Source organism: Anabrus simplex, chromosome 2 (assembly GCF_040414725.1).
Source record: "Anabrus simplex isolate iqAnaSimp1 chromosome 2, ASM4041472v1, whole genome shotgun sequence".
NCBI classification, from domain to species: Eukaryota; Metazoa; Arthropoda; class Insecta; order Orthoptera; family Tettigoniidae; genus Anabrus; species Anabrus simplex.
The window spans coordinates 181,989,899-182,004,037 of record NC_090266.1 but is presented as its reverse complement, the minus strand read 5'-3'; the positions used below and the strand labels follow the sequence as shown (position 1 = coordinate 182,004,037).

General features: G+C 36.4%; 1 protein-coding gene across 2 annotated transcripts in view; it reads right to left on the bottom strand.

The window, feature by feature from the left end:
• pug (pug C-1-tetrahydrofolate synthase, cytoplasmic) overlaps positions 1 to 14,139 on the bottom strand; it is a 629,281-nt gene that overhangs the window by 299,771 nt on the left and 315,371 nt on the right. For both annotated transcript variants that reach the window (XM_067140458.2, XM_067140459.2), the window contains exon 11: positions 9,382 to 9,596. In XM_067140458.2, the coding sequence (XP_066996559.2) occupies positions 9,382 to 9,596 (215 nt within the window). The remainder of the gene's footprint in view (positions 1 to 9,381; positions 9,597 to 14,139) is intronic.

The window sequence follows — 14,139 nt, the reverse complement described above, 5'->3', positions numbered from 1 at the left end:
TAGAGCTGGTGCCAGCAGGTGATGAGGACGCTCTTAACATGGAGTACAGACGCCTTCTGCAGGCGGTCCTGACTGGGACGCAGACACTGCTTGATGAGTTCCAGTGTCATTTCCTACACTGAGGGGACCATCACCCCACCTACGAGAACTCGATTTGCCCGAAGATGTTGGTCCTTTTAGGGGTCAAGTTTACTTCTTGCCGCCTGACACTCAACGCAGATTCACTGGCTGTATGGTCTACTCTATAGCTGCAGCAGACTGGAAAGGCCAGACAAACAGTATTGTGTTTGATTAAATACAAGGACAGCTGACAGTGCGATGCGGTGTGATCAGTTGCTCTAGACTCTGGTACAATTAGAGATTTTTCCTCTCCTGGTTGTCTGATGCTAGGTTGGTGGATTTTTCTGGCAGGCCATTCGTCACATATCTTGAAGCATAGCAGGGAACACTTTCACTGATACGACTCCCTACAAGAGCCTTTTGTCGGCGAATGTTTAGCGATGGTTCTCTGGTGTGTGCACCAGGACACTATTTTGTTCATGGTGGTTTGCCCTACAGACAAACCTTTCACCCAATACCATTTCACTATTTGGTCATACAAGAAACGTGTGAAGAGAAGTCGCGATGAACACTTCCCAACAACGGTTAATTTGGTGCCATTTTACAGCTACGTACATGATACTGCAGTACTTGTTAGGTAAGACACAAAGCTAATAACAGTAGCTTCTTCATCATTGTCACAGATAGCAGTATTGTTGCCAAATCCTTAGAATAAAATCCCCAACATTCTGCTGTAATCATAGCCTCTTCCAGATTGTCTACAAATAATACCACAGCCTATTTATTGCTGACTGAATACCATATTAGAAAATCAATGTGAGGAGATAAGACGTATGGTCTGGCCATAATTTTGTATTCCACTGTCTAAAAGCCAATGGCACTTTCATGTACAACCTGAATTGGATCACAGATAGCTGCACATCAAGGTAAAAAATTCTCCTCTGAAGGTGACGATGTAAAAATGCATAGTCGGCATTACAGCTTTGAGATATTTTTTTACAAGTTGCTTTACTTGTGATACAAATTCTTATAATTTTGTTAATTACCACCTATTCAATACAATAAAAACGTAGTACAAACATACATATTTATTAAGATGTTTATATGGTACATGTTTCGCTCCTTTTTCGTGAGCATCATCAGCCACCTATTATTCACTTAAGGTTGTATAAGATCATGAAATGATTCTTTTGAATTAAGATTATTCCTATAAAACTAATTGACAAATCTTATAATATTTTACAAGTCATATAACAATAAAATTGTGACTTTCAAGTTAAAACGTTTTGTCTAAAATCTATCTAAGTCTAACATTTTATTGGCGAAACTCATCTGGTGAACATCTTTTAAATTGATTAAAAATTAAAAAAAATAAAAATAATAAAAAACTTTTGAGATCTGGCTAATTGTTTTGATTCATGTTGCTTAACTTGTATGATTGTTGTTAAAACTTCGTAAACTATATTGACAATTTTCTGCAGTTGATAATTGTCTATGTTATGGACATTTGACTTGTTCTCGTTGCTGGAGTAACATTTATACAAATGTATTGGCATTAATTTTATATTGTCAATAGGATAATATTGTTCGTGAACAAACTTGTTGATGAAACACTTTCTAATGTGATATTGGATTTAAAATGTTCTCGTGTGTTCCAAAATGGCTTGTTGGTATATCTGTAATGAAAGATTTAAAAAAAAAAAAAATTATATGTTTATGGTTTTGATTATAATTCTTTATAACTTCTTATTGGAAGAATTGTCACTTACTTTTCTTTCTGCTACATAATTGTTTAGTGTTACTCCTAGCCTCTTGAGACTACTTGTTGTTCTGTTTGCACTTCTTGTATTATATGAGTGAGTGTGGATGAGTTTACGTTTTGGCGGGGAGTGGGAAGGGGAAGTTAAGGTAGGCGGTGCATTGATAGCTGCAGTAGATTGTGGAAGGGATTGTCTAGGAGAAGTAAGGGGAGGAGTTGAGTTTGTTTGCGTCAATAAGCCATTAACTTTTGTCGGATTAAAATGTTTATAGAATTTATATCTGATTTAAGCATTTGTATTAGTTATGGTAATTGTACTAAGAAGGGGTTCTTTATTTCAATTTCGCCATTTAGGTTTTTATTTTTGTTGTATTGTTGATCTAAATGACTGTATATGTTTTCCAATTCCGTCATTTCTTTTCCTTTTTCTACTCTTCTTAAAAAATTTAAATCCCTTTCAATAGTTGTAAAACTGTGTCCAGTTTCTAGCATATCTGCACCCATTGCAGAATGTTTCTTGTGTTTGGCTGCATTTACATGTTTGAGATACGTACGAAAAATTGCGTTCTGTGCACGTGAGCCTATATGTTCCAGATCCTTGATATTGATTACTATTTATATTAACTTTATTGTGGTTGAAGAAAATATTTCGGTTCATGTTTTGGGTTTTGAAGGCAATGTTAATATCTCGTTTTTTGATGGTATTAGTGATTTGGTATATAGCTGGGTTAGTAAATGTAAAAGTTGCAAATTTGGATTTCTTGTTTTTATCTGGTATAAGATTAGTGGCCAAATTTATTTTCACCTTATTAATGATCTTGTTAACCATTTCTATTTTATAACCATTATTGAGTGCCAGATCCTTTATGAAATTAAGTTCTTTCTTTAAACTCTTACTTGTTAGTGGAATTTTTAGGGCTCTATAAACCAAACTCAAAAATACTGCCTGTTTGTGAGAATTGGGGTGGAGTGACTTGTTTTTAATCATTATTGGAGTAAACGTTGGTTTTCTATAAATCTGGAAATCAATGCTCTCTTTACATTTATATCTAGGAAACTTAGCGAATTGTTCCTTTCATCTTCTTTAGTGAATTTTATGTTTTACTCTAATTTATTTAAAAAATCCACAATATTATCACTATTGTTCAGTTTACACTCTATTATAACAAACGTGTCATCCACGTATCTCAGCCAAAGGTTTATTCCATCTATGTTATTCAAAATTTTAACATGTTCCAACACAGTTTTACAATCAATCAATACTGATCTGCATTTAGGGCAGTCGCCCAGGTGGCAGATTCCCTATCTGTTGCTTTCCTAGCCTTTTCCGAAATGATTTCAAAGAAATTGGAAATTTATTGAACATCTCCCTTGGTAAGTTATTCCAATCCCTAACTCCCCTTCCTATAAATGAATATTTGCCCCAGTTTGTCCTCTTGAATTCCAACTTTATCTTCATATTGTGATCTTTCCTACTTTTATAGACGCCATTCAAACCTATTCGTCTACTAATGTCATTCCACGCCATCTCTCCGCTGACAGCTCGGAACATACCACTTATTGAAATAATAACATTAAGTTATTTATTAGACCACCTAATCAATACAAAATCGTCTTGGATGATTTACATAAATTTGTTTGTAAATCATCCAAGACGATTTTGTATTGATTAGGTGGTCTAATAAATAACTTAATGTTATTATTTCAATCTACATCATCAATACGGACCAAAAATGATATTTATTACATGTAATATTACATGTAACATACCACTTAGTCGAGCAGCTCTTCTTCTTTCTCTCAATTCTTCCCAACCCAAACATTGCAACATTTTTGTAACGCTACTCTTTTGCCGGAAATCACCCAGAACAAATCGAGCTGCTTTTCTTTGGATTTTTTCCAGTTCTTGAATCAGGTAATCCTGGTGAGGGTCCCATACACTGGAACCATACTCTAGTTGGGGTCTTACCAGAGACTTATATGCACTCTCCTTTACATCCTTACTACAACCCCTAAACACCCTCATAACCATGTGCAGAGATCGGTACCCTTTATTTACAATCCCATTTATGTGATTACCCCAATGAAGATCTTTCCTTATATTAACACCTAGATACTTACAATGATCCCCAAAAGGAACTTTCACCCCATCAACGCAGTAATTAAAACTGAGAGGACTTTTCCTATTTGTGAAACTCACAACCTGACTTTTAGCCCCGTTTATCAACATACCATTGCCTGCTGTCCATCTCACAATATTTTCGAGGTCACGTTGCAGTTGCTCACAATCTTGTAACTTATGTATCACTCTATAGAGAATAACATCATCCGCAAAAAGCCTTACCTCTGATTCCACTCCTTTACTCATATCATTTATATATATAAGAAAACATAAAGGTCCGATAACACTGCCCTGAGGAACTCCCCTCTCAACTATTACAGGGTCAGACAAAGCTTCACCTACTCTAACTCTCTGAGATCTATTTTCTAGAAATATAGCAAGCCATTCAGTCACTCTTTTGTCTAGTCCAATTGCACTCACTTTTGCCAGTAGTCTCCCATGATCCACCCTATCAAATGCTTTAGACATGTCAATCGCGATACAGTCCATTTGACCTCCAGAATCCAAGATATCTGCTATATCTTGCTGGAATCCTACAAGTTGAGCTTCAGTGGAATAACCTTTCCTAAAACCGAATTGCCTTCTATCGAACCAGTTATTAATTTCACAAACATGTCTAATATAATCAGAAAGAATGCCTTCCCAAAGCTTACATACAATGCATGTCAAACTTACTGGCCTGTAATTTTCAGCTTTATGTCTATCACCCTTTCCTTTATACACAGGGGCTACTGTAGCAACTCTCCATTCATCTGGTATAGCTCCTTCGGCCAAACAATAATCAAATAAGTACTTCAGATATGGTACTATATCCCAACCCATTGTCTTTAGTATATCCCCAGAAATGTGATCAATTCCAGCCGCTTTTCTAGTTTTCAACTTTTGTATCTTATTGTAAATGTCATTATTATCATATGTAAATTGTAATACTTCTTTGGCCTTAGTCTCGTCCTCTACCTGGACGTTATCCTTGTAACCAACAATCTTTACATACTGCTGACTGAATACTTCTGCCTTTTGGAGATCCTCACATACACACTCCCCTTGTTCATTAATTATTCCTGGAATGTCCTTCTTGGAACCTGTTTCTGCCTTAAAATACCTATACATACCCTTCCATTTTTCACTAAAATTTGTATGACTGCCAATTATGCTTGCCATCATGTTATCCTTAGCTGCCTTCTTTGCTAGATTCAATTTTCTATTAAGTTCCTTCAATTTCTCCTTACTTCCACGGCCATTTCTAACTCTATTTCTTTCCAGTCTGCACCTCCTTCTTAGTCTCTTTATTTCTCTATTATAATAAGGTGGGTCTTTACCATTCCTTACCACCCTTAAAGGTACAAACCTGTTTTCGCATTCCTCAACAATTTCTTTATACCCACCCCAGAGTCTGTTTACATTTTTATTTACCGTTTTCCGCCGATCATAGTTACTTTTTAGAAACTGCCTCATACCTGCTTTGTCAGCCATATGGTACTGCCTAACAGTCCTACTTTTAAGACCTTCCTTTCTATCACATTTATTTTTAACTACCACAAAAACAGCTTCATGATCACTAATACCATCTATTACTTCAGTTTCCCTATAGAGCTCATCTGGTTTTATCAGCACCACATCCAAAATATTTTTCCCTCTGGTTGGTTCCATCACTTTCTGAATCAGCTCTCCTTCCCATATTAACTTATTTGCCATTTGTTGGTCATGCTTCCTGTCGTTCGCATTTCCTTCCCAATTGACATCTGGCAAATTCAGATCTCCCGCTACAATCACATTTCTTTCCATGTCGTTTCCCACATAGCTGACTATCCTATCAAATAATTCCAAATCCGCATCAGTGCTACCCTTTCCTGATCTGTACACTCCAAATATATCAAGTTGCCTATTATCTTTAGAAATGAGCCTTACACCTAGAATTTCATGTGTCTCATCTTTAACTTTTTCGTAGCTTACAAATTCTTCTTTCACCAGAATGAAAACTCCCCCTCCCACCTTTCCTATCCTATCTCTACGATACACACTCCAGTGCCGTGAGAAAATTTCTGCATCCATTATATCATTTCTCAGCCATGATTCAACTCCTATTACAATATCTGGTAAATATATATCTATTAAATTACTTAATTGTATTCCTTTCTTTACAATACTTCTACAGTTCAACACTAACAATTTTATGTCATCCCTACTTGATTTCCAGTTCCCTGTTCCCTTATCACCGCTCCCTAGGCCATCCCGTTTCCCTGAATGTACCTCCCTATTACCCTTCCAAACTATTGAAAGGGATTTAAAAATTTTAAAAAGAGTAGAAAAAGGAAAAGAAATGATGGAATTGGAAAACATATACATTCATTTAGATCAACAATACAACAAAAATAAAAACCTAAATGACGAAATTGAAATAAAGAACCCCATCTTAGTACAATTACCGGAACTAATACAAATGCTTAAATCAGATATAAATAAATTCTATAAACATTTTAATCCGACAAAAGTTAATGGCTTATTGACGCAAACAAACTCAACTCCTCCCCTTACTTCTCCTAGATAATCCCCTCCACAATCTACTGCAGCTATCAATGCACTGCCTACCGTAACTTCCCCTTCCCACTCCCCGCCGAAACGTAAACTCATCCACACTCACTCATATAATACAAGAAGTGCAAACAGAACAACAAGTAGTTCTCAAGAGGCTAGGAGTAACACTAAACAATTACGCAGCAGAAAGAAAAGTAAGTGACAATTCTTCCAATAAGAAGTTATAAAGAATTATAATCAAAACCATAAACATATATATATTTTTTTTTTTTTTTAATCTTTCATTACAGATATACCAACAAGCTATTTTGGAACACACGAGAACATTTTAAATCCAATATCACATTAGAAAGTGTTTCATCAACAAGTTTGTTCACGAACAATATTATCCTATTGACAATATAAAATTAATGCCAATACATTTGTATAAATGTTACTCCAGCAACGAGAACAAGTCAAATGTCCATAACATAGACAATTATCAACTGCAGAAAATTGTCAATATAGTTTACGAAGTTTTAACAACAATCATACAAGTTAAGCAACATGAATCAAAACAATTAGCCAGATCTCAAAAGTTTTTTATTTTTTATTTATTTTTTATTTTTAAACAATTTAAAAGATGTTCACCAGATGAGTTTCGCCAATAAAATGTTAGACTTAGATAGATTTTAGACAAAAAGTTTTAACTTAAAGTGACAATTTTATTGTTATATGACTTGTAAAATATTATAAAATTTTGTCAATTAGTTTTATAGGAATAATCTTAATCCAAAAGAATCATTTCATGATCTTATACAACCTTAAGTGAATAATAGGTGGCTGATGATGCTCACGAAAAAGGAGCGAAACATGTACCATATAAACATCTTAATAAATATGTAAGTTTGTACTACGTTTTTATTGTACTGAATAAGTGGTAATTAACAAAATTATAAGAATTTGTATCACATGTAGATCTTCAATACGGACAAAGAAGATGAAATTTATAACCTGCAAGTTGCTTTACGTCGTGCCAGCAAAAGGACAAAAAAGGGTTAAGAGTGGGAAGGAAGTGACCTTGGCCTTGATTACTGTACAGCCTCAGCATTTGTATGGTGTGAAAATGGGAAACCTCAGAAACCATCTTCAGGGCTGCTGACAGTGGGGTTCAAGCCCACTATCTCCCGAATACTGTATACTGGCCGTACTTAAGCGACTGCAGCTATCGAGCTTGGTGCTGAAGGAATCTGAGGCAAATGATCCACATCAACTTTGATGATTAGATGTTGATTCCCATAGGGAATCTGAAATATTTGTTCCGAATGAGTAAATTTATAATACCAATATAAATGATCCGTTATTGGACATTATAAATTTTCCAGCTAACTGATTCCTGGTTGCCAGCGTTTCACCCTCGTGTGCTAGGCTGGGCTCATCAGTTGGTACCTAGCATACCTACCAAGACGCTGGCTAATGCACTAGCCCTTTTCTGAAACTCACTTATTCCTCAGGAAGGTGTATGTCAACTTGAGACAGCAGCAAAAGGTGTAAGACTAATTTTCATATCATACATGTTTTAAATTTCCAAAATAATAGGTAGAATATTTTTAGCACAGTTTGCCATTAAGGCAGTCATCAGTGTAAGCCAAGCTGCTTATTACACATTCTTATTGTTATAAGGGTGTGAAGAATTATTCCTTGTCTAACCTCTGTAACTGTTTGAACCAGGAGCTTGCCCTATCATCAAATCAAACTGCAGGCTTATTTTTTATATCAAAATTAATATACAGTATGTTACTGGCAGATATATTGGACAAGCTATGGTTTAATAAGTCAGATGGGAAAGATGAGAATAAATAATAGTTTGTAATGGGAATATAATGCCTGGCAATATGAAAGGAAATAAAACTGAAGGAATAAGTATTTTACAAAAAATGCAATAAAATTTCTTATCTTAAATCAAGCTACTGATGTAATAGGGCCAATTAAAGTACATTCTAATGAAGGGAATCATGAGGCTGCTCTTGTTACAGACTTAAGTACAATAAGCATTTGGTGCTGTTAATCATAAAATATTACTAAGAATGTTAGGCCCCATGAGAATTGTATTGAAGAGGTTCAGTAGTTATCTGAGTGAAAGAAAATGATACTGAACACACAAAAAAATCAAAACTGTTTTAAAAGTACTCAATGCCAGTGTGGCATAAAGCTCTGTCCTTCCTCTTCTTCTGATCTTAATTTAGATCAACAAAGTGGGTTACTTACAAATGAAACTGAAAATAGCTTTATCTGTTAATCACATCAATGTATTTTTAACGGATCAGCTGTAGATGATACATTAATCTAATGCACTCAGTTGTTCTTATCTTTATAAAACAGTAAGTAGAAACCAAACTGTTAGTTACAAGCTTTGATCTTCCGGTGTATTCGGTTGTGCTGATATTACGAATGTGGCAAAGTTTTACCTACCATACAACAGCTCTTACTAAGATGACACGACATGAGTATACTTTAATTTTTCTAACCATTCTCTCCATGACTTTTTAAGTTTACTTATGTATATATGGTGATTGTGATTAAACAGGCAAATTTTGCCTAACACAAGATTTACTAGTTCTTGTGTCTGATGAAATTATCATTTGTAAGCCTAAGTTATGTTAACTTCCACCTTGTGTTTAGTTTATAAGTGTTTTGCTATTACTCCGTTTCTTGGTTCTTGCCATTTATCTTCTGCACTGTACAGCAGATGTTTATATACTAATTGAAATGGTAAACAATTCTCAGAAATAAACTGTAGGATGCCAGCACTAAAAATTATGGCTTTGAATCTATTACTATGTTGCTTCTATTATAAACTAGGATCTTTACAATAGTGGTTCTGAATCATAGCTTAGTATAAAATATCTATCAAAGCTGCTCTTACCTGAATTTTTGAGAATGTTCGCAGTCCATTCACCTGAGGCACAAGTCGTGTATATAAAGAATGGTCATTCTGAGTAGCTTCATGAAACATCCTAGCATCAAGCTGAGCAGCTAATAAATTATTCGCAGCAGTAACAGCATGAATATCCCCAGTTAGATGAAGATTGAAATCCTCCATAGGTATCACTTGGCAATAACCTCCACCAGCAGCTCCACCTATAGACGCAAAAAATGAATGGATAAATTTATAATGTATAAGAGAACCTATTACCAGAATGAATTTTCAAGTGATTTCTTTTAAAACTATCCAATGTTAGTGAATATGAATGCTTTAAGGAACTAATGTTCCATTCAGGTCAGCCAAATTTTGATCAACACAACATGATTCAGAGGAAATAAAATTGTTTATTAACCTTCCGTCGGTCGCAATATATAAAGTTTCTAAGGCAGGTAGCAATGAGCCTGAGAGATCCCCCACGTATACGTTTCCGAAAGTTCAAGTGGGCAGCTATGAAGTATTCCTTATGTTATATAGGTGTGTTAGAGTCGGTTAAAAATGGTTTAGCGAAATTATGATCCCAAAATAAGCCGCATTTTATAACCAACTATTTTCTTCAAGATTTTAGGTATCTTCGCAAGTATTTACGATTTTAATTGCAGAGAAAATCTTATGTTGGCAGAAACTATGTTCATACATCTCAACAATAACAACAAACATGGGAAATATCATAAACAGAGCTAAACAGGTCATATATTCTTCAGTAAGGATTCTACAAGAACACTAATATTTTCGACACAAAAGAAAATCCGTGTCGTTTAAGTGGGCAGTAATCAGAGAGCAGAGAGCATTTATGTGATACTACACATGGTGACAACACGTGAACTAAATTGTTTTCTGGATTGAACATACGAAAATACGCATCGGCACCATAATAATAAATGAACAAAAAATAATATAAATATCCTGTGGTGTCAAAAGTTTTGATGTAAACTGTATGACATTCTTTCCAGCTTATCTTACCACATTCACTACGTATTTATCAGTTTAAATATAAAATACACCAGAATCCATGTTTCAACCTTTTCTAGCATAAGTTCACTTCACTTTAGTGTCTTAACACTCACATAAGTTACGGTAGAACCCACTGCAAAAAAAAATCTGCATGCTGTAAACAGATTGCTGAGGAACAAACTCTGCATTCATACTTTGACAATCTTCTCTTGCCAGTTTCAGCTGTGCACATGAAACATTTCTGACTTTTTTGTTCTTGTCCTGGCCTATTGTCTTCATCATCCTCCTCGGGCTGTACTGGACGGTATCGTTTCAATCTCATCTGCAGACTTCAATTTGCTTCACGTCGCACCGACACAGATAGGTCTTATGGTGACGACGGGACAGGAAAGGGCTAGGAGTGAAAAGGAAGTGGCCGCGGCCTTAATTAAGGTACAGCCCCAGCATTTCTCAGGTGTGAAAATGGGAAACTACAGAAAACCATCTTCAGGGCTGCCGACAGTGGGGTTCGAACCCACCTATCTTCCGAATACTGGATACTGGCTGCACTTAAGCAACTGCAGCTATCGAGCTCGGTCATCTGCAGACTTAATGGCATTCCAATTGTTTTCAAACTCCCCTAGAAAGTTGTAGTAGAACAAGCTCATTTGAAAGCTGCCTCACATACACTCGCCTTCTGAGCAATTTCTGGCCGTTTCCTAAATAAATAATCTCGGAGTTGATGCCTGCTGTGTTAAGCATGACATAAATATCACCATAGGCCAGCGACGAGTGTTTCTGGCTACAATGAATGTGGCACACATTTTGTCAGCTGTATCAACACCTCCCTTCGTCTGGCTATAAAATGTATCGATACAAGGCTTGCGTTTTTCCTTTGTTTCTGGGTCTATTTCAGAGTCACTGTGTAGAGTTGATATCAGTAAAACACTTCTGCCTCTCTTTGAAACATATGATACCAAAGTAGTAAAATCTTGAAATCCGAAGAGGCTGGAATATTGTTCTCTTCCTCTCGAGGAAGTAAATTCAGGCGGAAGCTCTCTTTTACTTTCTTTTACTGTTCCCACATAAGAATGGCAACAGACCACTAGAGAAGAACTGGCAAGAAGCTATAGAAGGGCAGTGTGAAAGATTGTGGAAATACACAGGGATAAGTATACTCAACTCAGGTTACAAAATTTACTCTAATATTGTCAAAGAAAAATTATTCAGGTATTATGAAAATGTGATTGGAAATGAACAACATGGATTTCGAAAGGGATGCTTATGTGCTGATGCTTACTTTACCTTGAAAATCTTAATAGAAAAACGCAGGGAATTTAACTTGGAAACTCACATAACATTTGTTGATTTTAAGAAAGACTTTGACCTAGTTAACAGGAACAGACTTCTTAATATCTTAGCAAAAGAGAATGTCCCACAACAGTTAATAGATAACATATACAACATGTACAGTGACAACCTTATTGGTAATCATCAGAGTGAATGGGAACCGATCAGCAGAGGTGTGAGACAAGGTTGTGGACTTTCTCCTTTGTTGTTCATAATCTATTTAAACAACATAACACAGGAATGGAGGCATGAAAGCATGGATCAATTCCAGTCAGCAGATATCTCGCACATCTAGATGCCATACTCTTTGCTGATGATGTTGCATTGGTAGCATCATCAGATGATGATCTTCAGTGGTCAGTATTTAATCTCCAGAAAGTCTCTTCAAAATTCAACATGATCATTTCACCACAAAAGAGCAAAATAATGGCCTTTAAGGGGAAGGACCCTATTCCCAGTAAAATCTGTTTAGATAATAAAATTTCGGAAAGAGTCAACGAATTCAATTATGTGGGATACAATTTATCTTACCAAGGGGAAATTGATATCTCTGCAAAAATAACCAAATTTACCAGAACAACAGGAATCATAAATCATATAACAAAGCCATTTCTTGTCCAAAAACACACTCGCTTATGTCTTTGTAACACTTTAGCCAGACCAACCCTTTGCTATGGCAGTGAGGCATGGACAATAAGAAATCAAGACATTTCCAGAATTACAGCACGTGAAATGACGTTCATGCACAGAGCAGCAGGCTATATGAAATGGGATCGTATAAGAAATGAAGATGTGCTTAAGGGACTGAATGTGAAACCAGTAATCAATTACATCTATGATTACCAAGAAAACTGGAAACGTCACGTTCAATGGATGGAATCTGGAAGACTACCAAAGGAGATCCCACGCTAACAACCAAGAGGACAGAGATCTATAGGACGTCCAATAAAGCGATGGAAAGAAAATGCAAGACCATAACGGGCCACATGGCCCAATACTTGGAAGGATGACGACGATGATGACATAACCTCTCCTGCCCAAATGCCAACCTCACCTTCCCGGGATGAACAAACCTGTTCCCACATACAAGGCACTGTCGACCGAGTCATGGCGGTATAACTGTTACATCAATTATGGAGGAAAAGCTGTAATTTCAGCTAGTCCATTAGCTGAGAGGTGGCAGCCCCACCAATGGTCTTACTTCCTTCAGGCTAGCAACCCATCGGAAGGCCATTTGATTGCTTTCAAGTCTTGAAAAAAGAAAAATGCAAGACGTTAACGGGTCACATGGCCCAATACTTGGAAGGAAGATGATGATGATGATGACATAAGACAATTAGTTTTGCTTCAAATCTTCAACCAGAGGTACACTGGTGAATCAATAATCAGCAGTGATGTTGCGACCAGATCCATTAATTGGTTCAGTGAGACTTTTCACAACATCTGCAGGCTTGTTGCTGACACAGAAAGGTCCATCAGGCCGCCTACCAACATATATTTCTAAGTTGTAAATGTAATACATTTTTGCGTCGACTAATGCATAAATCTTTATCCCATACTTATTGGGTTTCAAAGGTATATATTGCTGGAAGGAACATTGACCTCGGAAACCTTCCAACTTTTCATCTAAAGTTACATTTTCACCCAAACTATATGATTTCATGCAGTTCTCCACAAACCGCGTAAAAATATTTCGCACAGGTGCTAGTCGATCATGTTCCTTTCTTTCTTCACGGGTTTGGTGGTTGTCAAATCTTAAACAACAAATCAAGAACTTACATCTCCTGAGGCTCATTACCAGAGCAAACTTTTCTATATCATCTTCATCAGTGCCCCAGAGATCTTCAAGGCTCTGCCTATTCCCTCTGTAAGATCCTGCCAAGTACAACAGGCCAAAGAATGCTTTTATCTCTATCTGGTCTGTATGCTCAGCATCCCTTTCACGAGTAAAGTTTTGTTTCACGTAGTCTACGCATTGATTTGTGTAAGTTACAATAGTGTCTATTATTTCCTCCGCAAAATAAACAATGCCAGGAATCAAGCGGTGATTTAGCTTGCCTTGCTTGTCCTATAACTCCAGGTAGATGTCATATGAGATTGTGCTACCTGGCACGGACCCGTTGGGATGGCGGCACCATACACCATTTTGCCTTGTCTTTTCCTTCATAATAATTAGCACTGGCCTCTAATGCTTCTTGTTCATCAGCATCACCATTGTCATCTTCTTGTTCTGTTACCGAGTCACCATCTCTTGATTCCAGAAGATAGTCCCCGTTTGTGTCACTTTCGTCTTCAAAATTCTCATGTAACGCATCATCTACTTCATCCAGCAACAGTCGTTGGACATCCTCCACATCCTCTGCTCTGTCTAAGTTAAAATGTTCCTTCCTACTTGCCATAATGTGTGGTAAATCTAAA